This window comes from Taudactylus pleione, unplaced genomic scaffold, assembly GCF_031769625.1.
Source record: "Taudactylus pleione unplaced genomic scaffold, aTauple2 ptg002172l, whole genome shotgun sequence".
Taxonomy (NCBI): Eukaryota; Metazoa; Chordata; class Amphibia; order Anura; family Myobatrachidae; genus Taudactylus; species Taudactylus pleione.
In genome coordinates, this window is record NW_028286566.1 from 85,599 (window position 1) to 110,817 (window position 25,219).

At 45.1% G+C, this 25,219-nt stretch overlaps 1 protein-coding gene across 1 annotated transcript in view; it reads right to left on the bottom strand.

Moving 5' to 3' along the window:
- Positions 1 to 25,219, bottom strand: part of LOC148433686 (zinc finger CCCH domain-containing protein 3-like) — an 80,321-nt gene that overhangs the window by 47,491 nt on the left and 7,611 nt on the right. Inside the window, exon 3 of the mRNA XM_088465835.1 lies at positions 24,410 to 24,609. Within this exon, the coding sequence (XP_088321961.1) occupies positions 24,410 to 24,609 (200 nt within the window). The remainder of the gene's footprint in view (positions 1 to 24,409; positions 24,610 to 25,219) is intronic.

A 25,219-nucleotide genomic window follows, 5' to 3' on the forward strand; every position in this document is an offset into this window, starting at 1 on the left:
TACAATGCACTTCACAGGGAGACAGGATATACAGTATATTGGAGATGCAGCTCCACCATCTCTCCGTGCCCCCCCCCCCCCCCCCTTATCCTCCCGTATTATCCAATAATGAGCAGCGGGGAACAGCCGAAGGCTCAGTTGCTGATACTGAAACCCTTATTTGTTGGATAAACACAACACTGTCTTCCTCATTCCCTCGTGTCATAAGGACGGAGATGGAACATGATTCCCGTAATGCCTGGCAGAGGCAGCGAGATAAATATACACACTGGTACTGCGGCGAGCCGCGCACTCAGCCCACGTCCATGCCTGCAGTACGGCTTTAACTGCACCGTCCTAAAACCAGTTCATATTCTTAATCCATAAATCAGGGGGAATAGAAGACTAGTTAAATGAAGAAAATCTAATTGCATATTTAATTACAGCTAATTAGATCATATTAAAAAGCCACATCTATAAAGAACCCACTTACAACATAAATTAGAACTGTCCCAAACTGGCAGACTGGCTGCCGGCCATTAAAGGGACACGACAGGAAAAGTCCTTGCTGAAGAAGTTTTAGCGCTGCCCCAAATGAACTGTATTGCTTAGAGATGCCATTTGGGTGCTGTGACGCGTCATTTAAAGATTTGGGTCATGTGATCAGAACCTGTTGTAGGACGGAGCCTATTTTACTAAGTTAATAAAATGGTAACAAGACAGGGTTCGCGAGTCATGGCCGACCGTTCCCGTATATCGCTCATGAGTATTAATAAGATGAGGATGGGGGGAGAGCGGCTTCACCTTGCGTTCTAGGTGTTCTCCGACCCTATAAAGGGGCATATTCAATTTGGAGCGAAAAGTCCGTTGCTGGACTTTTCGCCGTCATCTGAGGTTTTGGCAGCGATAAAGTATTGCGCTTGTCCCCGCGATTCCCCATATTCAATTTCAAATCGGCGAAAACGGTACTCGGCAAAAAAGGAAATCAGCAAAAAGTCCTGTCATTTTTGGGGAAATCATCCTAAGACCCCCTAAAAGTTGCTCTGACATGGGGGATCACTATGGGTACCCCCGAATAGCCCTGCTAAAAGGTATGTGGGGTCTTTAAACGGTCTCAATAGGTGCTGTTTTGCGTTTTTTAGAGGGTGGTGAAGAATAGCATTTAGGAAGGTTTTTTTGGCAAAATAAATGGGTGCAAGCATATTTTAAAAGTTGCTAATATGAACTGTTAAAAAACGTGAAAAATCCACCTGCCGCAACTACCTGCAATCAAAGAAAGACCTGGGGCATACTTGGGGAACCCCCCAGAGTCTATTTCACTAGTTTAGAAGTCTGTCCCCCAACTTTGTTTTTTTCGCCCCCAAAACGAAAGTACTTTTTTGGGGTGTCCTAAGGTACTTTTTAATATTTTTTTTTTTTGCACAGATTACCTTTGGGGGCCTGTCCAAGGGGTGCAGGGTGGTTTTTGGAAGTCTGCACCCCAAAACCCCAATTCTGTACTTTTTCTCGCCACCTATTCATAGGGTGATACTTTTTCGCCGGGTCTGATGCACTGACTTTTAGCAACGGCGAAAAGTCGGACAAATTGAATACGGGGATAAGTGGAATCTGCAAAAATGACGTCATCTGCGAAAAAGTTTCGCCGAGAATGGCTTTTCGCTCCAAATTGAATACGGCTCATAGTCTAATAGCCTCCTAGCATTTATACTCCAATTTGTAGCTCTATACTTCCCTGGGACCCTTCATAAACTCTAGACGGCACTGTAAGTTCTCTTACTGGGATGAAGCAAATATGAGGCCATTTCCAGCATTAAATGCTTATTGCACACAAAAAGTCAGGGATTTTAATATCAGGATTTTAAAATTAGCACTTTTTAAGTGTCAGACGGAAGCCGCAGCGATGAGAGGAAGGAGTCTGCGGCTTCCACCTGACACATTCTCCCAACTCTCTCTGTTGGTCGGAAATTTAGAGCATAGGCATTGCTCCTGCTGTGACTGGCTGGGGCGTCTGCCCCCGGAGCAGTGCTTGAGATTTTTGCAGATTACGCTGCAAAACAATGAAAATGTTTCAGATGTGAAAATAGTTACTTTAAATAGATTTCAGCATGCAAAGAATGAATATGACATTTAAAACTCTCAGTTAGCTCTGAGTTTCGAGATATAGCCCATTTATGACGATGTAGGGGTATTCCTAGTGACGTGGGCAGAATGGAGAGAATCTTACCAGCAATCTGCGTTCCGCGCAGAGGGGGCGGGGCCTAATGACCCAATTAAATGAGTCAGTCATTTGTCCCCTCCCCTATTCAAATATATGCGATTCACGGGATTACCCGCACAAGATAACTGTGGTGCACTGAGTGACAGCATAGGGAGCGATTCCACCAAGACATCTCAGCAATGGAACAAAGATATCAGGGGAGGTGACAGTGACAAGAGAGGCCCCAGAAGAGGAGGACAAGCGACAAGCAAAGAGAAAGCACCCCCATGTATAGGCCACTATATTACATAGTACTTTCCTATGCTGTATGTTTGTTTACTATGCTGTATGTCTGTTTCCTATGCTGTAGGTTTGTTTCCTAGGCTGTAGGTTTGTTTCCTAGGCTGTAGGTTTGTTTCCTAGGCTGTAGGTTTGTTTCCTAGGCTGTATGTGTGTTTCCTATGCTGTATGTGTGTTTCCTATGCTGTATGTGTGTTTCCTATGCTGTATGTATGTTTCCTATGCTGTATGTTTGTTTCCTATGCTGTATGTGTGTTTCCTATGCTGTATGTTTGTTTCCTATGCTGTATGTATGTTTCCTATGCTGTATGTGTGTTTCGTATGCTGTATGTTTGTTTCCTATGCTGTATGTGTGTTTCCTATGCTGTATGTATGTTTCCTATGCTGTGTGTGTGTTTCCTATGCTGTATGTATGTTTCCTATGCTGTGTGTTTGTTTTGTTTTGTGTTCTTATTTGTGATTGTTAGAAAATAAATATCAGTTGTTTTAATTCAATCAAGAAAATATCAGATTATTTTAAAATAGCTTTTCACTATGACTATATTACTAATGTACATACAGTATAGTGCAAGTATTGTAGCTCAAAAAAAATAGAGCTAGTAACAACATTCTGAAATCATTTTAGTTTTTCTTGACCTCAAATTAGTAATGTATGACTATTTTTAGAAAGGAAACAAATTAAAAGTATTAATATGTTGTACAATGTTATTATGCCTGCCACACTTAAAAAGGCAATATCATCTAATGCAAAACAAGTCTGATTTAGCATTTACCCTTTAAATACGGAACGCAAATTTGTCAAAAATTGTGGGTATTCAATATCCATTGCTTAGTAAATATACCCCCAATACCTTTATAAATGTATTAAAAAAGTTAATGAAAAGCAAACAGCACTGGGACTATGCACGATTGTTCCTCTGAGGTGATAACATCAGTTGGTTGTAGACCGTACCATAAAACACAGCGAAGTATAGTCACACAAGAGTAACACATCACTGCTACCAATAATTGTAACTATTTATTCTTTGATAAAGACCAATGACTATGTTATAAAAAGTTGGACGGTCTCCAAGCAAATCACCATACTTGTGAAAATGCTGACCACTGTAACAATCGTGTTCTCACGCTCCCTCCGTAACAAGCTCAGACCGATTCACACGTGTCCATGTGTTTCCTGGGTGATTCATCTATTTGGTCCTCACTAGGGTTGGCCAGGTTAAAGCAATCACTTTCACGAGTGACAGGGTCATGCTGGGTAGACACTGACAGATATATCATCCGTTCCATTAAACGGGAGATATCTGTAGGGCATCGGCACGTGGGTACAGACGATCGCTCGTACACTTGCAGCAGGGAAACGCCGGTGACTGACATCTCAACTTGGCAGGCAAATTTAACTGCCCACCCAGTTGTGATGTCAGTGCAGACAATGCAGACATATTGGCCAAATGATTGGCAAGTGTTTATGCACTTACCAATGGGTAGATGGGTCGGCGGGTCAGCCAGGTTTGTACCCAGCTTTAGGGGTCAATACAATTCGGTGCGAATTGCAAGGTACCGTTTTTCTCTTCGAATTTGCATAGCGAACTCATTTTGCAATCCAATTAGCAACTCGCACTGAACCAGTCAGAGTGAATTCGCATTTTACCATTCACACCTCCCTGAGGTAGAGAGATGGAAAGGAAATTTTTGTTTTAAGGTTAAAATGTTGGGACATTGGGCTGAACCCCTTGGACACCCCCTCTAATGACTTATTAGGCAATTATAAGCTTCCAATTAGTTTAATTAGTCCAATAATTACATGTAATTTTTGGTGGTAACAAAAAAAAAAAAATGGCCTTAAATTACCCCAAAATCAACTCTTATGTTAGTTTAGGCACTTACAGTATTTTTTTTACTGCAAAATAAGTGTATCATCATTTTTTTTTACAATTTTTCAAAGTGCCCTTAAAAGTACCCCAAAGTCTCCTTTTGTTCCTACTTTTTTTTTTTTTTTTTTTTTTTTTTTACATTTTTCAAATTTCAAACAAATTAAACGAAAGTTTGCTTTGTATAATTTTTTTTTTTTAATTAAAAAAAATTAATAAATCAGCCATTTAAAAACTTTCAGTACTTTCCTAAAGTATGCCGTCAGGATGCCGACGGTCTAAATGCCGACCGTCAGCATCCCCAACTGTCTAATGAAAGGCGTCGAAATCCCAACGCCTGTCATTTTACCTACGCCTGGCATACCCATCGAAGGTAAGCCGGGCGCGGACTGCCAATGGGAACAGGGGGGGTTAGGGGCTCCCAGAGGGGACTTAGGGTTAGTCACCCCCTAGGAGGGATAGGCTAGGGGAAGGAGGGTTGGGGTTAGGCACCCCCCTCCCCACACCCGGTACGGCAGAGGGCTTGAGTTTCGGAGACGTCTGACTCAACCCAGAACAGTAGGAGAACGGAATAGCGTTTTGCGTAATTCTGTTGGTCGCAGGGTACAGATACAGTCGAAGTTAAGGCAAAAGGTGTTTATTGCTCAAGGTCTTAAAAAAGACCCTCCCTTAGGAAAGGAGGGGAATATCAGCATACAAGAAATCTTATCAATCAGCAGTTCTTCTCCACAAAGGATTTTCAAAGATGTACAATATTACCAGGCACGAAGACTTCTTTTATGCTAATCCAATACACATTACCACAGGGGATAAGTCCGCCCTGGGTTCCTCTTAGCCAATCAGGCTCTGTCACAAAACATAAATAAACACGTCTTACATTTCACAGAAATTAAATCAATATCCTCGATACCACCCAAAAACATTTGGCTTTCTGAGCACAAGCGGATTTAGCATATACTGTTTCTGGTAAAAGGTAAATATAATGCAAATTTCTATTTCTATAGACACATGGAGACCTCTGCATTGCATTTCAATGAAAGTGCTGTAGTGTAAACGAAGTACCAGGATAATTAACATATCACTAGGAGGTGAGAATGTCTCAAAACCATGTGACGTAAATGTTACAGCCTTCTAAAACAAAACAACGTATACATTCCTTATAAGTGCATAGGCTAAACATTTAAAAACTACATTTCCACAACTGTGCACAGCACATTGAATATGACATGTTCAAACATATTACGTATACATACGCAGTACGTGGCGCACTGCGCCTAAAGGTCCTTTTAAAAATGGTGCCGCGGCATGAGGGTTAATCTCTTCAGTGCCGTGGCAGCCATTTTAATCACGTGTGGTCGGCCTCCGGCCATACTTGTTTTCATTTGTCAGATGTTATTCCAATCATCCTCCGGCTTAAACGGATTGCAACATGGTTGAGCTGCTATCAATTAGGTTGCGTAATTTTGCAGTTTATACTGTATATTATATGCTATATTGGGCTGCTAGAGTGCGCAAAGGCTTCATTTTACTAAGGATCAAAAAGAAGATACCAAAAAGTTGCAAAAAGGGCAGACTAGATGGGCAGAGTGGTTCCTATCAGCTGTCAAATTCTATGTTTCTATATTTGATGAAAATGCCGTCCGATTAAAGGCATTGAAACGATGACCATTACTGCGCCATTGCAGTGGACGCTGGGAGTGCCGCACCTTTGACGTGCCATTATATATATGTACAGCAGCGAGATTTCTGCCATGTAGCCGCTTTATTTCAAGAGGCAATTCCACCCTCCCCCCCACCGTCCAAGTCAAAACCAGATTGATTTTGCCTTAAAACAAATTGCTCCTTTAAAACGGGCAGCCACATCGCCAAAATCTCGCTGCTGCCTGGAACGCATAGGGTCTTACATATGGCGCAGGTCTCCCGCTACACAACTTTACAGACAATGCTTGTGTGCGATATGGCACAACGCGCCAATGTGTAATCAAGCAGAGGTCCTGAGATCCATTCACTTAACCTACAAGGCAGGTTACTTACTGAACACCAGAAAAGACAACGCCAGTTTGTAGTACGCCCCATAGCGATGCCATCCAAACATGCGGCACCATCACACTCATGAGCCAGAGGGACGGGATACAAGTAATCTTCACCGTTCTATGTGCCAAGCGCCCGCACCAGTACATGCACCAAAAACGGAGTTCAGTTGGAGCTTTTAGAGCTATGAATGCATCCATACTGAAGCATTTATTACAGTTATTATTCAGAATAAAGGCACCAACTTCGCGCTGTACATCATGTGAGACGCACGCACGAAAACTGCTATAAAGGGCTAGAACTTTAGATGTGGGAAAGTTGAGAAGGGTGAGACCATCAATCACACTAATCCGGCAGTTCTGACTCTATATTTCTATCTAAATGTGAAAATGAAAGGACGGCCGAGCGCTGTGTTTATGGAAAGAAATATCCAGTGCGGAGATGGATTACATGCCAGTGGGAATTATTGTAACGCGCACGTTGTGTTTATGCTCATCCTGATTCTGTTTCATACGGCTGGTTAAGCTCTTTCCCAACTGGCCTGAATATGCCAAAGGTCCCAGCTCCCCAGGGGGGTGTCATGTTTTCCAAAGCCAAATAACTGCACCTAGCAACAGACACCTGAGGAACCCGGGACTACACAGGGCCGGTACATAGGGTGACACTAGCTATGGCACAGATAAATGCGCTATGGACACAAGATGTGGAGCCAGGACAAAAGGACAAGTCTGCAACGTGGAGAGGCTACCAGGTATCCTGCCCAAAAGCTTCCAAAACATCCACAATGTTCTGAAATTGATCCGATATCGCCACAAAACACCACAATAAAATCAGCTTCATCTGTCTAGTGCTAGTGTGGAAATGAAGGCGTCTGACTGACACCAAAATGCAATGTTAGTAAATGTGTCCTACTGGGTACTATAAGCACCTCAAATCAGGATTTATCTTACTCATTGCAGTCACCTATCGTCTATTTACATCTTAGACACTGCTGACTAAACAGTAATAACAGATATCCCAGGACTTCAATATTTAATTGTAACTAAACTCCCAATAAGTAATGTCACCTGCCTAGGAATGTCTCGTCTGCTCAGAAAATCATTTGTACTAGTCGTCTGTTACACCATGCCATATTGTTATGATAAACTCTCACATCTCAAGTCACTGACGTGGCTGGAAAACATACTTTGTTGTAGCTGTAGGTACAGCCGACTTCATAAAAAATAAGCAAAGTAAATCAGACACAAATGATAAATACAGGCCCTTAGGATCAGCAATGTGAAGATCATTGGTGACGTTGGTGGGTCTAGGAGGGCGTGAGAGGAGAAGGCAGCGAGATAGTTGGAAATAACGCGCTGAAGGCCTAAAGCTTGGGAGCAAAGGGAAGGAGGTAGATAGGGCAGTAACTGGAGACAGAGGCAGGATAAAGGGGAGGGTATTTTGGTTATGGGTGAGATAAGGGTATGTTTGAAGGAGGAGAGGGATAGGTTGAGGAGACGGACAAGGCGGGAACAGGTCACAGTAGGTTGGGAGCAGAGGAGGCAGGTGAAGAGGAGAGATGGGTGTAGGCTTCATCTGCAGTAACCAGGCGGAAGGAGAGGGTAAGCTGGCAAGAGGGGTATAATGAGAGTGGGGAGAGAAAGATTAAAACCCCATCCCCAGGGGAAGGTTGGAGAGGGGGGGCGGGATGGGTAGACAGGCGGAAGGGTGTGTACTGAGAGGGGACTGATGGAAGGAGATATGACGTATGCAAGGGGCAATTCAAGAGCAGAGGGCAAGGAGAATAGGGGAGTGGGATGATGGAGTTGAATGTGCCCAAGAGACAACAGGGGTTAGCGGAATTTGAGAATGACAACCTTAACGTAGGACTGCTAAGAGAGTGACAAAGCAGAACTGTAGGAGGAGAGGAGGAGTCTGAAGTGGAAGAAATCTGCATGAGAATGAGACATCTTCCCAAGGGCGCTCAGCGGTACATGACCATTTTTGTAGGCATCAGGTAAGTGAGCCATGGTTTTGGTGGGGAGCCAATGAAATCTAATAGAGACCTTCTGGACAACATAGTCAAGAGCGGAGGTAAGTGTGCGATTGAAGGAGGATACAGAATCTTCAGGGTGGTGATGGACAAAAGTAGAGTCCAGAGAAAATGAAAATGTGGTTGGATCAATGGTGTCAAGGTTACAACTGGTGAGGGTAGATTTAGGGGGGGAGGCAAGATGGGTTAGGAGAAGGTAAAAGGAGAGTAGAGGGTGGTCAGAGACAGAAAGTGGAGAAGTCAGAGAGGTAGGAAAGACCAGATGAAGGGAATGGCCCCTAATATATACAATGTCTTTAGTGTCTGTGGTTTGTGCTCACGTGTCCCTATAACAGTGCCTAAAGCATTCCTTTTGTATGCAAATGAATGTGTATATACAATGGTTTCCATACAGTACCTTATTGTAAATTAACTCAACCAGTTCAACCTTAATTAGACCTCACAGGATTCTTATATACTAACACAGGATAAAGCACTACCAGGTGAGCATTATCACCAACTACACATTCCCTGAGCAGCAAGATGCCAATATAATATATATCATATAGTGGTGATGAACTGTTAAGTGAGTTTTGGGGGCAGATTTACTAAAGCTTCAAAAAAAAATGAAAAGTGGTGATGTCACCCATAACAACCAATCAGATTCTAGCTATCTATACATCTCTGTATTGCATCCTAGAGATTGAGAAGACATAATCTGATTGGTTGCTATGGGCTACACCAGTGCAATCCCCTTCGCTTTTCCACCTGTGTTACGTATGAGCTGCAATGTAGTCACTGGAAGACAAAGCAATCAGGTGATCAGCACCAGCAATCCCTGACAGCAGCAGCTCCTCCCCGTACGGGCTTTCAGGTACGGATAGAATGTAATTCCATACAGGCCACGGCGGCAGTCTTGTGGTCAAAATCATTTTATGGTTTTTAATCGCATGCATACAGGTCATATAAAACAACGCAAAGTGCAAAACCCGCAAAAACTAGTGTCCAGTATATAGGGGTCAGCACAAAACACTTTAGAGGCTAACTAAAAGCCCTGCTATCTATAACATAACCAGAGTTTAGGGGTCAGCACTGGAGCCCAGGCCGTAGTATTTCTGGATGACAAATGGGAGGAACAAGTGTTGTCATGGAACACCCTGCTCATACATGCATGCATCCTGCACTTACTGTATACCGCAGCTTTAGGGCAAGCAGCTCGCATATACCCTAAAACATGGACACATGATTTGGAGCAGTGATGTCACATTCATGACAGTGTTCGGCGACGGAACGTGACCTGCCATTGTGGGTGAAACGCCTGACTATAAGAGCCTCATCGTATGTACGAGCTGTGTATATTTCATCATACAGACCCCTACTCATTTATGCACGAGGATCATACAGAACCTAAGGGAGTAGAATGTAATGTGTCCAAATCTCAGCGCCTGCGGAAACTAATCACTGCTCCATACAGCGCACAGCTTGGTAACAGGTCCGTATTCTGTCTATGCAACATTTACGCAGGACATTCGGTCGTGGACGCGATTGTTTAGTTAGCGATGCCAGGCTTTGGTGCCAAGATGGCTCTGTTACAATGTAACTTTTATTATACTCCGATCTGTGGGCCTGATTCAGCAAGAAAACGCAGTTGCTAATACGCACGCAATCCGCCGATTTTTTCGTACTGCATGCATCGCAGTGCACGCACTAGCAATTGCGATCCGAACCGCGCTGTGTGCGTATTAGCAGAATCGCGATCCTTGCTGAATCAAGCCCTGTGTCTTAATTCACACGCTACATGCAGCAGAGTCCTTACCGCCTTATTATCAGACAAGCAGTACGGGAAGCTAGTGCCCTGACGGTACCGCGCCATGTCCATCATCTGCGCCTTCAGGACTGAATAAACTGTATCAAGACATTCTTATCAATGTGGGTCTGTATTTTTGGGAGTTACCGTAGGTTAATGTATTCTTGCGCCTCAGGCCTCCCCCCCTTATCCCAAGCTCCACCGCTGAATGTAAAATTACACTACCTTTAACAACCTGTGAACTTGTTAGACTGTCGCACAGCAGGAGGAGACTTGGCAGGGTGTAAACATTGTGCATTATAAAGAAAAAACAAAAAGTTGAAAGTGTCACTTATTTTTGTTTACAGCGACGCACTCTGGATAGAACTTTTATTTAGCGACAATAAAAAAGGATGGAAAATGTCAGGTCCGGGCTGTGGGATGGTCCAGGATCCTTTCCCTTTCCAAACACAAACAGGTGTAAGGACCCTCTTACATTTGTCTCTTGGAACGGTTCCAGAGCAGGCGTCCAAGAGTTCACAAGCTTGGTCACCTGTAAAGGCTGGAGAGGTCAACGGAAACTGGACACCGTCAAATACGCGCGGTGACGAGGCTGGTGGCGGGCAGGGGGCCAAATATGTGAACTTTCACCGATCCCTCGGCAGAAGGGGCTTGTTACTGAGACCCTCATTCTGCACCCAAGCGCAGGAGAGATTGGAGATGTGAGAACTTAATGATTTATGAGGAAAGTCAGAGGCTGCAGACAGCCTGGCTAGTAATGACATTAACCCCGCAGCCTCTCGCTGGGGCCACATTTGGACTCTTCAGCTGGGAGGTCTCTGCTGAGGGATCAATGACTAAGAGCCAAATAAAGACACGAAGGGACCAACAGCTGCCTAAAATGTGTCTCCTGGAGCCCCCGGAGCTTTGTGGGAAAGCTCCAGCTAGTGCATGCCGCCCCTTATACAAGCTGCCCCCCTGATAATCACACACAAACCACATGAATATATACATAATATGTATGAATGTTACACATCTGTATAAGCTGAAGCTTTGCTATAGGGTCACATGACTAGGTCCTTATGTCCAGAGCGTTCCTACATAGGGTGGCTCAGTTAGTTACTGGGTTACAAGACCTATCACGTGTGTAATGGTCTCTATTTCCCGCCAGGCCAGAGCAGGTAGACCGCGGCTTCCCCTCACGCCCATTACCAGATGTAAGATGGACAGACACACATATACACACAGACAGATATACACACACAGACACAGATATACACACACAGACATAGATATACACACATTCATAGATATACACACACACACACATATACACACAGACAGACATACACACGCACACACAGACACAGATACGCACACACACAGACACAGACACGCACACACACACACACACAGACATACGCGCACACACAGACAGATATACACACAGACAGATATACACACACACAGACAGATATACACACAGACAGATATACACACACACAGACAGATATACACACAGACAGACAGATATACACACAGACAGATATACACACACACAGACAGATATACACACACACTCATAGATATACACACACACTCATAGATATACACACACACAGATATACACACACACAGATATACACACACACAGATATACACACACACAGATATACACACACACAGATATACACACACACAGATATACACACACACAGATATACACACACACAGATATACACACACACAGATATACACACACACAGATATACACACACACAGATATACACACACACAGATATACACACACACAGATATACACACACACACACACACACACACACACACAGATATACACACATTCATAGATATACACACATTCATAGATATACACACACACACACATACACACAGACAGACATACACACAGACAGACATACACACGCACACACAGACACAGATACGCACACACAGACACAGATACGCACACACAGACACGCACACACAGACACAGATACGCACACACACAGACACAGATATACACACACACACAGACAGATATACACACACACACACACACACACACACACACAGATATACACACACACAGATATACACACATTCATAGATATACACACATTCATAGATATACACACACAGACAGACATACACACAGACAGACATACACACGCACACACAGACACAGATACGCACACACAGACACAGATATACACACACACAGACACAGATATACACACACACAGACACAGATATACACAGACACAGATATACACAGACACAGATATACACAGACACAGATATACACACACACAGATATACACACACACAGATATACACACACACACACACACAGATATACACACACACAGATATACACACATTCATAGATATACACACATTCATAGATATACACACACACACACACATACACACAGACAGACATACACACAGACAGACATACACACGCACACACAGACACAGATACGCACACACAGACACAGATACGCACACACACAGACACAGATATACACACACACAGACAGATATACACACACACACACACACACAGATATACACACACACAGATATACACACATTCATAGATATACACACATTCATAGATATACACACACACACACATACACACAGACAGACATACACACAGACAGACATACACACAGACAGACATACACACGCACACACAGACACAGATACGCACACACACAGACACAGATACGCACACACACAGACACAGATATACACACACACAGACACAGATATACACACACACAGACACAGATATACACACACACACAGACACAGATATACACACACACAGACACAGATATACACACACACAGACACAGATATACACACACACAGATATACACACACACAGATATACACACACACAGATATACACACACACAGATATACACACACACAGATATACACACACACAGATATACACACACACAGATATACACACACACAGATATACACACACACAGATATACACACACACAGATATACACACACACAGATATACACACACAGACACAGATATACACACACATACACACACACAGACACATACACACACACAGACACATACACACACACAGACACATACACACACACAGACACATACACACACACAGACACAGACATACACACAGATATACACACACACAGATATACACACACACAGATATACACACACACAGATATACACACACACAGATATACACACACACAGATATACACACACACAGATATACACACACACAGATATACACACACACAGATATACACACACAGATATACACACACACAGATATACACACACACAGATATACACACACACAGATATACACACACACAGATATACACACACACAGATATACACACATTCATAGATATACACACATTCATAGATATACACACATTCACAGATATACACACACACACACAGATATACACACACACAGATATACACACATTCATAGATATACACACATTCATAGATATACACACATTCATAGATATACACACACACAGATATACACACAGACAGACATGCACACGCACACAGAGATACACAGCAGACAAATAGTAGCTATACATACACACAGACGTAGATACATAATATATATATATTACATATAAATATATAAAAACATATCTACTAGATAAAAATGAAGATTTGTCCTTCTGTCTTTCTATATAAATCCACAGTTTACAAGCCAAGATCGTGAAATTTTACATACGAACCTATTAAAACACGGCAGAGGCAACTAAAAAATTTGAAATCGAAATTAATTACTGTTAATTTTTAAATATATAGATATATATATATATAGATATATATATATATATATATATATATACACATACACGCACAGTGGCCCTGATTCCGAGCCGGACGCTCTGACAGAGCGCTTGCTCTGAATCAGGGCCGGCCTTCTTAATTTTTAGAGCGGCCTCCTGGCCGCTCGCATAGCTGTGGGTTACCACCCACAGCTATAGCGAGCGGCCAGGAAGATGGTCGCGATGGTCAAGACCATCGCGACCATCGGGCTTGCGACGAGACCCTTGTGGTAGGGTCTCGGTGCCACAAGCCATGGAGTGCTTTCGGCTCTATCAGAGCCAAAATCACTCCCACTGACATCACTTGTGATGTCAGTGAGGCCGGCCACAGACGGTAGGCGTTCTCATGGGAACGCCTCCGTCTGAGCAGCCACGCCCCCGGCACGCCCACCAAAGGGGGCGTGCTGTCACTCACCATCAACAGCACGCCCCCTTTGGTACGAGACCCGGAGCGATGGCTTGCCCGTCACTATCCGGGTCTCACGAATGCGCACTGGGCCAACATCGACCCGCTTGCGAGCGCTCTGAATCAGGCCCAGTGTTCACAAGACCGTAGACAGGGTGTGTCTTTAAGACGCAACCCCTTTTCATCAATCTTGGGGGCGTGCTCTCTCCAGCTGTGAATAGATTCCGTGCTCATGGCAACTATTCCCCGGCGGTGATTGCTGCACCACAATTTTTCCCACCCGCGGAACACTGCGGCCCACGGGTGGAAACTGCACCCGGCAGTTTGTTTTAGTGAGACGACGGCAAAAGGGCAGGGCGCATTCTGCCCTTTTGAAATCAGGCAGAGTGCAGAGCCCCACTAAACGCTAAAACAGCCCAGCGGGAACGCTACACACACGTAGTGTGTATATATATATATATATATATTATATATATTTATTGTGAATAATCTCAGCGCCAAATAGCTCATAACACACTTGTATACTTTATGTCTCAATAGTACTTAACATTACAAAAAAACAGCGTGACGCACTCCCCAATTTGTATAGGTGTCAGCTCTAACTACAAGTTAATGGCGGTGGCAATCCACCATATAGATTTCACATAGTATATAGAGTTGATAATGAGCACCCAAGGTGCACACAGATTATACACACACACACACAGGGAATCGGTATGATTTACCCCGACACCAGCATCCTGGCAGCAGTGGAAATCCCGATCGTCCTCAGGTAATTATTAGCTAACCTAATTCTACCCCCTAACCCTCCCTTAGGGGTACCTAACCCTAACCCCCCCCAGCACCTAACCCTAACCCCGCCCTTCCTCTAGCCTAACCCTAACCCCCCCCTTCTCCTAACCTAATTGGGGGGTGCCTAACCCTAAGTCCCCCCGGGAGCCCTAAACCTAACCCTCCCCCCCCACACGGCTATCCGCGCTCGGCGTCCCAGACAATGCAGCCAGATTTGCAGTCACAAAGCTCCTAGTTATTGGGGGCTCAGTGTAGAACCAGATCCTCCAGGATTTTTACTGCTAATCCGCCAATAACTAAATACAGAGATGAGCCCACGCACACGGCTTTACCCCTGCAGGTTATTTTTACAGCAGGGTAATTCTGACCTCATCTAGGACGCAATCCCAAAATAACCTCTTCCCAGCCGTACAGGGGCCTGGTACAATTTATTATATTCATTACCCTTAAGTAACAACTTAATCTTCCTTAATGTGTTATGCTTATTCAAATGGCATCAACCTGTTCTCCCCATATGTCCTGACATGTAACGTTACAAGACCCCGATCACTGTGAGCACGATGGTTCCACATTTACAGAGCAGCGACATGACGAATGGTCAGGCACTTAGTGGGGGGCAACAACAGGACATAGAAATAAAATCTGCCCAATAACGACATAACCCAGCAAAATAGAAGGTTTCATATGTTTCTCTATCTACAGATTCAATATTGAATCATTGCAGTCTTGTGAAGCAGGGTGTCACATCCTTTTAAGTGTAAAAAAAAGGCTTAGCGTACGGGACCTGGCGGCTCACTCGTACCAGGTGTCTTGCACAGAATGGCGCTTTGAGGCTGGGTATACGAGGACACATCTGTACTCTACCAAAGCTGCAATATGTGGATTATACCCACAAGTTTTCCGCATAACATCAGCACTAGAAAATAAGGGGAGTTTTCATATATTTTGCACATGCGGCATAACGTGTGTACGGATGTAAAGTAACCAGACATACCAAAGAATACCATTTAAGAAATCAGACTTCCTTATCTCTATAACCCAAGGCTGTAATGCACAGGAAATTCCAGTAGGTGTCGCACAAGCAGTGAAAAAAAAAAGAATCAACATTTTTCATATTTCCCCAAAAATGAGATTTCCTTAACAGGGATTGCCGAATGTATTCTGAATAGAACAGCATCACATCTGTCACCTGCAGGAGAAATATACACTTAGCCCTTCCCCAGCCCGAGACTTTTTATTTGCTATGGTGTAGACCAGTGATTCCCAACCTCGGTCCTCAAGGCACACTAACAGTCCTGGTTTTAGTGACATCCATTATTGTGAAGTCACTTGTGCTCAAGTATGTCTATCCCCTAAAACCTGGACTGTTAGTGTGCCTTGAGGACCGTGGTTCGGAACCCTTGGTGTGAACTGTAAAGGTGCCCACACACATAGCAATATTTTACACGATCTGGCCGATTTCGACGAATCGTGACGACAGTTCGTGTAAAATATGGCCAAATCGTGAGGAAATCGTGAGTCCTAACTCACGATCACGATGCGATGCGCGTCCCCGCTGGTCGCACATCGCATCGTCAGATCTGCCGTGCAGTAGGGCAGATCTGACAATATGGGACAAAATGCACTGGGAAAAAAAAAAAAAAAAAAAGTTAAAATGCACGATAGATCTTATGCTTTTTACTCCAAATCGTGTGTAGGAGCTGCCGGGGAGCTGCCGGGGAGCTGCCGGGGGAGAGTTCAGGGGAAATCGCACACATCGTGGGATCGTGTGCAGATCGGTATGTGTGTGGGCACCTTAAAAGTAATCAGAAATACAATATCTAGTGTAGGGCACCACTACGGTACACCGCTGCCTTTAGGAGCTAGGAGGGGGGGGAGAATGAGGCTCTTGTGGAGTCTAGTGTTCATTCTATCACCCTGCACCAGTCACAAACTGTGCGGTTCCTCTTCCCTGCCTTGGCTGTTACCCTCTGCTCTGGTGCTTCTAGCACACTCAGCTGATGCAACAAACTGCTGAGACAGAGACCAGAGTGTGCTAGAAGCCCCAGAGCAGAGAGAGACACCACAGGAACTGCGCCAGTTGTGACAGGTGTAAGGTGCTAGAATGAACACTAGGAGTCTCCTGCACCCCTGGGCCCTCTGTTATACCGTAACGGGCAGGAAACCTCTGTGATGTAATTAAGCACGATGATGTCACAGCACTTCGCCCATCACCAGTATTACTCACCAGTCTGGTGCTGACTGACCAGTAAGAATTATTCTCGTCACCATACATCTCATGCCCCACGGAGGATGACCAGGACTCGCCCTAAGCGGTTATGGGCTAAGGCTAATTCTGCAGCATTAGTGCTACTCGTACTCAGCGGTAAGGAGCTAGCGGAGGCACAGAGGGATGATTATTTAAGGGGAAGAAGTTATTTGGGCGCATTATCTTAGCCCCATAGTGTGTACATCACAAGCTGCCATCATCCAGTGTCATCAACTAACTAGAGACCATCTCTTCATCTCCAGACTTTTAGTACGAAATTGAGCTAAAGCTACCTGTAGCCAATCAGAGCATTAGAATGGGAACAGCAGCGCAGATTACTACAACACGCCCACATTTACGCAAGTTCTCAGTGGGAGTGGCCAGGCCAGGATACAGCCAATCCCAGTATCCGAGCTCGCTCGCTCTCAGCGTCGCTGTCAGCAGTGCTGCAAAGCTGATTTATAGGAGTGTAGAACAGGGAAGTGATGGACAATTCAGCTTATTATAATGTATTTTATCCAAAGGGCTTTAAATTATAAAAAAAAAACCTGTTACTTAAAATTGGACTCCTGTGAATAGGCCCCATATCTGCACTTGGCTGTGATTAGGGGTGTAGTAGGCATTACTGCCGGCAATTCAAATCCCGACAGCGGCAGCCTGACAAGGGTGAAGATCCCGATTGTCCCTAAGGTAAGTATCACTAACCTAATTCCCACCCCCCCCCCAACCCTCCCTTAGGGGTGCCTAACCCTAACCTCCCCCCCCAAGTGCCTAAACCTAACCCCCCTTCCCCACAGCCTAAACCTAAGTCCCCCCCCCCGGGAGCCCTAATCCTAAACCCCCCCATGGCTGTCCGCGCCCGGCTTACCTTTGTTGCCGGACGTCGGTCTTCCGGCGTAGGTCTAATGATAGGCGTCAAGTTTTCGACGCCTGTCATTAGTACTTTGCCGGGATTAGAAAGTCTGGAAGCCGGCAGTCGGCATTTAAACCGTCGGCTTCCAGACTACATCCCGTAATTAGGGCTACCTCCCAAAGTGCAGAACTGAAGGGGGAGGGGGGGGGTTTCTTCTATCATCTTGCATTATATTCCAAATTCTACAGAGGTATAACAAAACCTCATCCTTTAATCCTTTAACTGCAAGAATCCTCCTTTCCCTCCGTGTAGAAACAAGACTGTAATCTGGAAATAGGCCAGGACAAGACGACACATCGGTCAGCGAGTTCTCCGCGCTGCGCCCTGGGAGCGGATTACCCCCCCAATCCATCGCCAAGCAGGAGATAGGAAGATTCATTCCTGCCGTCTGCAGCCCGGCCGCGCAGGTTTTTATAAACTCGCCCTGACTGTGATCATTAGTAATTCAATTTTCTCTCTTTTATTAGGCCTTCCCTTATCTGCTCGGCAGCGGAGCGCCTGACCTCTCTTCACACGGGTAAATGTTTAAAATCTTCTCCGTGATTAATTTCGCCAGTTAAAGTGGAGCTTTTAAAAAAAGGAGCAAGAAATAGGACGGCTGATAGCCCCCGCGATGTATAAAGTTTAATGTTGATTGTGATGGAATTTCTAATGGCGAGGAAATTGATTGAAGGCAGCAATTACGCTGCAATAGTAACTCAGGGGAAATGGGAATGGATCTACTCCTGGCCCCAGTGTTTTGGTTATTTAAAACAATCCAATTTGCAAGGATAATTATATATTAGTGTTTTATCTGTGGCGAGGAATGAACACAGGGTGTGTTTTTTTTTTTCTGCAATTTTTTCCTCTTTGATACGGGCGCCCTGCATTAGTGGGTTATTGCTGCAAATTACTTGATATCTGCTTTCTTTCACATAAAGAGGAAATTAGGCAATCAATTACTGCGGAGAGGTGGACAGTACGGCGGCGAGGGAGACTGGCACAAGGCTGCCCTCTGCTGGACACACCGTGTAAAACAAGTTCTTGGAGAACACATTTGGAGGTGCTCTGAAACTCACAGGTCCTATGCTGGCCACACATAGCGATATTTTACCCGAACTGGCAGATTCCGACACATTGGAACCACAGATCTTGTAAAATATGGCCAAATCGTGAGTCAAGATGCGATGCGATCACGATGCGATGCGCGTCCCCGCTGGTCGCACATCGCGTCGTCAGATCTGCCGTACAGTAGGGCATATCTGACAATCTAGGAGGCGATGCACTGTGAAAGTCTGGATGCAGGAGAGATCGTATGAAGATTGGACACCAAATTGTGTGCAGATCGTGTGCAGAGCTGCCGGGGAGAGTGTCAAGGGAAATCGTACACAAATCTTACACATTGGCTGATCTTGTGCAGATCGCTATGTGAGTGGGCACCTTTAAGCTGGGTACACACTAAATGACGTGTGTACCCAGCGATCCAACGGGCGCCCCCTCCACTGACGGCCCGACATATCGGGCGGCTGGTACACACTAGACGATCAGGTGTCCGGCCGCCCGATATGTCGGCCACTGCATGGGGTCGTCAGCCGCTTCGCCAGATTGAGCAGCATGTAGGGCCGACCTGATGACCCCACGGAAGAGGGCACCGCATCATAGGGCACGCGGAAGGCGCGCCTGCACGCCCGGGCACGCGGAAGGGGCGCCTGCACGCCCGGGCACGCGGAAGGCGCGCCTGCACGCCCGGGCACGCGGAAGGCGCGCCTGCACGCCCGGGCACGCGGAAGGCGCGCCTGCACACCAGGACATATGTATCTGAGTATTATGCCATACTATAGATTTTTTAAACGATGAAAAATAAGTCATTGCCAGTAATGTGCACTGAAGTCGAGCACTGTCACAGAGACGGGTGGTCTATTGTGTACCCCTAAACCCGGCACCCCGCCAGGATCCAGTGGAGACGTTGCACATTCTCTGCAGCTTGCAGCCATGTATCATAGCAAATAAGACTCTGGCCCTGTGATTCACTACGGATTGCAATACTGTGTACTGTGCTAGCACGCCAAATCACTGCGATCGCAATGCAAACTCAGCACCACATCAGGACGCCATCTTTTGTAATATCAAAACTATCGGTACAATCGAGTACCATCGCAGCCTCACGCACACTTGCACAAGCTCTGACTCAGAAATTGCTAACAGCCACGCACGCCATCAGGCCTCACACTGCGTATTGCTTAGCAGTGGATAATTTATGCACGCCCCTGATACGGCGTGCGGAAGCACTGGCACGCCTACGGTCGGCCGACCACCCCTCGTCACCACCCAAAAACAGCACTTCCTGTCACTCTGCAATTGGTCTGCGTAGTCACTGACCGCGCGCGCGCGAGAGAGAGAGAGAGAGAGATTTTGAGCGAGTGAGAAAATGGTTAAGAGGAGGGAGATAATAAACAATAATACAAGGATAATAAAGTGAGTTATACAATAAAGAGCAGGAATATGAGAGTGATAGAATGAGAAATCAGAGAGAATGAGATTGTTATAAAGAGTGAGAATATGAGTAAGATAAAGAATGATACAGAGAGAGAGAGAGAGAGAGAGAGAGAGAGAGAGAGAGAGAGAGAGAGAGAGAGAGAGAGAGAGAGAGAGAGAGAGAGAGAGAGAGAGAGAGAGAGAGAGAGAGAGAGAGAGAATAAGCTACCTGTCCTCTATCATATCGCTGCCATACATACCATGCAGCAAACTTATTCTAAACTGATAAAATATAAGGTAATTATCAATTAAACAGTAACTATTGTGTTTTAAGAAAAAGTGTAAGCTCTGTATATCCAATTATGTGTAATGAGTGCTTTGTGCTCATATATGATTCCCACCATGACAGAGACATCTACTTACTGACGGGACCCCGGCTAGCGGACGGCTTTGCGTCTGCTCAAGGAATCACGAGTTGTGATTGAGAAAGATGAAAGCGCAATGTACAGATGTTTGATGTGATAAATAGTAACCAGTTATTAATTCCTTCCCGAGTGAGAGAATATATATACACAAAAGGACAGACTCGCAGGGTGAGTAACCAACGTTTCAATGCTGTATTGGGGAGTGCATTTTCGTCAGGGTATACCCTGAAGAAAATGCACTACCCAATACAGCATTGAAACGGTTGCTCACCCTGCGAGTCTGTCTTATTTCCTGAGTGCCACCATCATGGATATATGACAACTTCTTTGCACTTTGTATACAGCTTCCTTGCAGTTTCAGAATAATAATAATAAATATATATATATATATATATATATATATATATATATATACATACACACACACACACACACATATATACATACACACACCATATAGGCAACACAGGGGGCAAAGGCTGGTTTACCATATACAGCCGGAGAACGGAATAGCGTTTTGCGCAATTCTGTTGGTCGCAGGATTCAGATGCAGTTGTAAGGCAAAGATGTTGATTGCTCAACAGTCTTGAAAAAGCCCCTTCCCCTCAGCTTCAAGGGGGTACAGCATACAGAAGTTATAGCAGTCTTGATGTTCAAAAGATATACTCACAACCCGGCTCGCATGCCCTGTATATATAGTCAAAACACAACACAGCATAGTGAATCCTCCCACAGTTGGTCTTGTATACCAATCAGACCATCTACCCCAAATGTAATTACAACTCACATCCCACAGGAACTCGTCATTTACTTTCATCGCTTGATACATTTATCACACAGACAAAATATCTATGTAGGATAACCAGCAATAGTATTAGCATTCGTCTTCCTGCAATGGAGGCAGGAAATCATGGAAAACCAATTGTTTTTTCCCCAACAGCACAGACACACCTAATGGTGCATACACACGGTCAGATTTGTCAGATCATCGCTATCGTTCAACGATAACGAACGATTTCATCAACGATTTGAACTATTTCATGAACGATGAACGATTTCTGACAGTATTAAAATGAATGAAATCGTCCAAATCTGTCTGCAAACACAGTCAATGTCAGATATCGTTATCCGACATGCGGGAACGCGCATCCGTGGTCGATGCATGCCCTACATGTCAACGTTATGAACGATTTTTACATTCGTTATCGTTCATAGCTTTAACAAAACCTGACCGTGTGGATGCAACATAAGAGCTATTTCAAAGTGCTGGAAACAGAGGGCCTGATTCAGACCCGGTCGCAAGCGCTGAGCGCTCGCAACCAGGTCGATGGTGGCCCAGAGCGCATGCACACGACGGAGCCGGCTCCGTGGTGCGCATGCGCAAGACCCGGGCAAACCGTCGCTCCGGGTCTCGTAGCAAAGGGGGCCTGCTGTCAATGTTGAGTGACAGCATGCTCCCTTTGGTGGGCGGGCCGGGGGGGTGGCTGCCCAGACTGAGGTGTTCCCATGAGAACGCCTACCGTCTGGGGGCGGCCACAAGTAATGTCAGTGGAGAGATTCCGGCTCTGTTTGAGCCGAAAGCTCTCTGGGGCTTGCGGCAACGAGACCCTACCACAAGGGTCTCGTCGCAAGCCCGATGGTTGCGATGGTCTTGTCCATCGCGACCATCTTCCTGGCCGCTCGCTATCGCTGTGGGTGGTCACCCACACCACAGCTATGAGAGCGGCCAGGAGGCAGTTCTACAAAAAAAAAAAAAAAAAAGACCGGCCCTGATTCAGAGCGAGCGCTCTGTCAGTGCGACCGGCTCTGAATCAGGGCCAGAGTTTTGCCAATTTGACCCACTCCACACCTTCACACAGAAAACTTCCATCCGGGTTTCACCTGAAGTGCACTTCAAATGAAAGCTTCGTTACACAAAGGGTTTGACCACTACAGCAGGTCAGGATAATTAACATATCACTTCCTATGTCAGGATGGCAATCCCCATTACAATAATATACTCTTAAACCATATTCCTATAAGTGCATTTAAAACACATACAGGTTGACTTTCCCATGTCCAAATATTCAGAAATACGGAATATATTAAATATACTCTGCTTTATACAGCAATGCAGTGCTCTACCACTCTATATACTGTATGTGTATATATATATAATACAGTTTATTATAAACCATGTGCAGTGTTTGTGATTTTAAACGGTGTCCACGCTGGGACTTTAACTCTCTCAGTGCTGGTGGTACTGGGAGCCGCTCTGCAGTACGTTCAGGGCTCCCTTAGCCATGCAGTCTGGGAATGCTGGGGCTCTCCTAATTACCTGGCCACAGCGCTGGGGGTCCGGTGAGCTGGCTCTGCGTCCCCCAGCATGCAGCCACACTCTACACACACTCTCCCGCTGCAGCGCATTGCCACGGCCGCCAGAGAGGGTCCGGGCCATGGCAAAAACACATTAAAAATACATTTAACACTCGACAACCAGTGCCAGCTATACATTTACAATGGGTGCCTAACACCTGTATATTTCAAACATTATTATTATTATCATCCTTTATTTATATAGCGCCACAAGTTTTCCGCAGCGCCTTACATAGTACATAAACAAATAATTTGACAAGCGACTTACAGTACAGTACAATATAGGACAAGGACATGGATAATATACATTGCTACACAAGTGGCCATATGGTGCTGCAGCACGGGAGTTAACCCTTTCAGTGCCACAGTGGATATTTTACCCACGTGTGGCCAGTCTCTGGCCACAGAATTAGTCTGCGCACGCTCTCCTGGCGCACTCATTTCTCTAATGACATCACATAAAAGTCAGGATATAAAAGGCTACATATAATATCTAAGATTCTTTCATGGACATTAAATCCTCGGCATGCAACCACAACAATTATACCGTACCGGATCATTAATGAGACTAACTGGCTGATTCGATTACTGGCGAGAACAGGCAGAATCATTGACAAGGAGCAGGAAACACCGGGTCACATCTGACCGTCTGCACCGGATTACCGTGGACAAGAGACTGGGGGGAAATTCTGTACGCAGCAGAGCACAGATAATGAGAGGGATGCGAAACGATGTATAATGATCTCTGCTTACCTTCTCTGGTGCCTGGAGATAGTTGCTTGCTGGGAGGGAGCCTCCGCAGGCGGTGTTTGGATATGTGCACCAACCCCCGGGGTAAGTTCCGTTTCACCGTAGCTGGAGACTTAACTCTGGGTGAAGTCCTCCTCCGGAGGCTGTAATGGCTCTTCATAGTGAGAGGGGCTAGAGGAGAGGACTTCTTCTCCACTGGGGACCTGGAAACCGACGAAGACAATGGGGCATCAGCATGTAGCAAGCATTTTCTTTTCAAAACATTGACAATATTCTGCTTAAAGGAGGCCGCCCACTTGGCCGGGAGGGGAGGTCGCCCACTTTACTAGTATACTAGATAATGTTTGTAATGAACTGAACCTGGACATTCCTTGTACATGGAGAGAACTCGCTACTTTCCCAAAACATCTGCTAAGAGATTCAACGGAACAAAAGCTGTTTTTCCAAGAACAGAGATTTCATTGGCTGCTGTCTCTCTGTACTCATAGATGGGCACACTCTCTGATGGACTGAGGGCGAGACTGTCACAGTCTCATCAGAGGACCCTTCTCTGGAAGAAAGTTGAAGACTTGAGTTTTGCTTACAAAGGAAATCACTTTCAGATCAGTGGGTTCAGTTCTACCAATTATAACCGATCTCAAGGCAACATGAAGCGTTTGTCAGGCCCAAGCGGACCATAGAACTCCCAATGTTTTTGTTGTCCAGCAGAAGGTTTCTCCAGGGTGGTGGTCATTAATGATAAAACACACACACACACACACACACACACACACACACGAGGAAGGGAGGGGTTTTCTAAATTGGATTAAACAC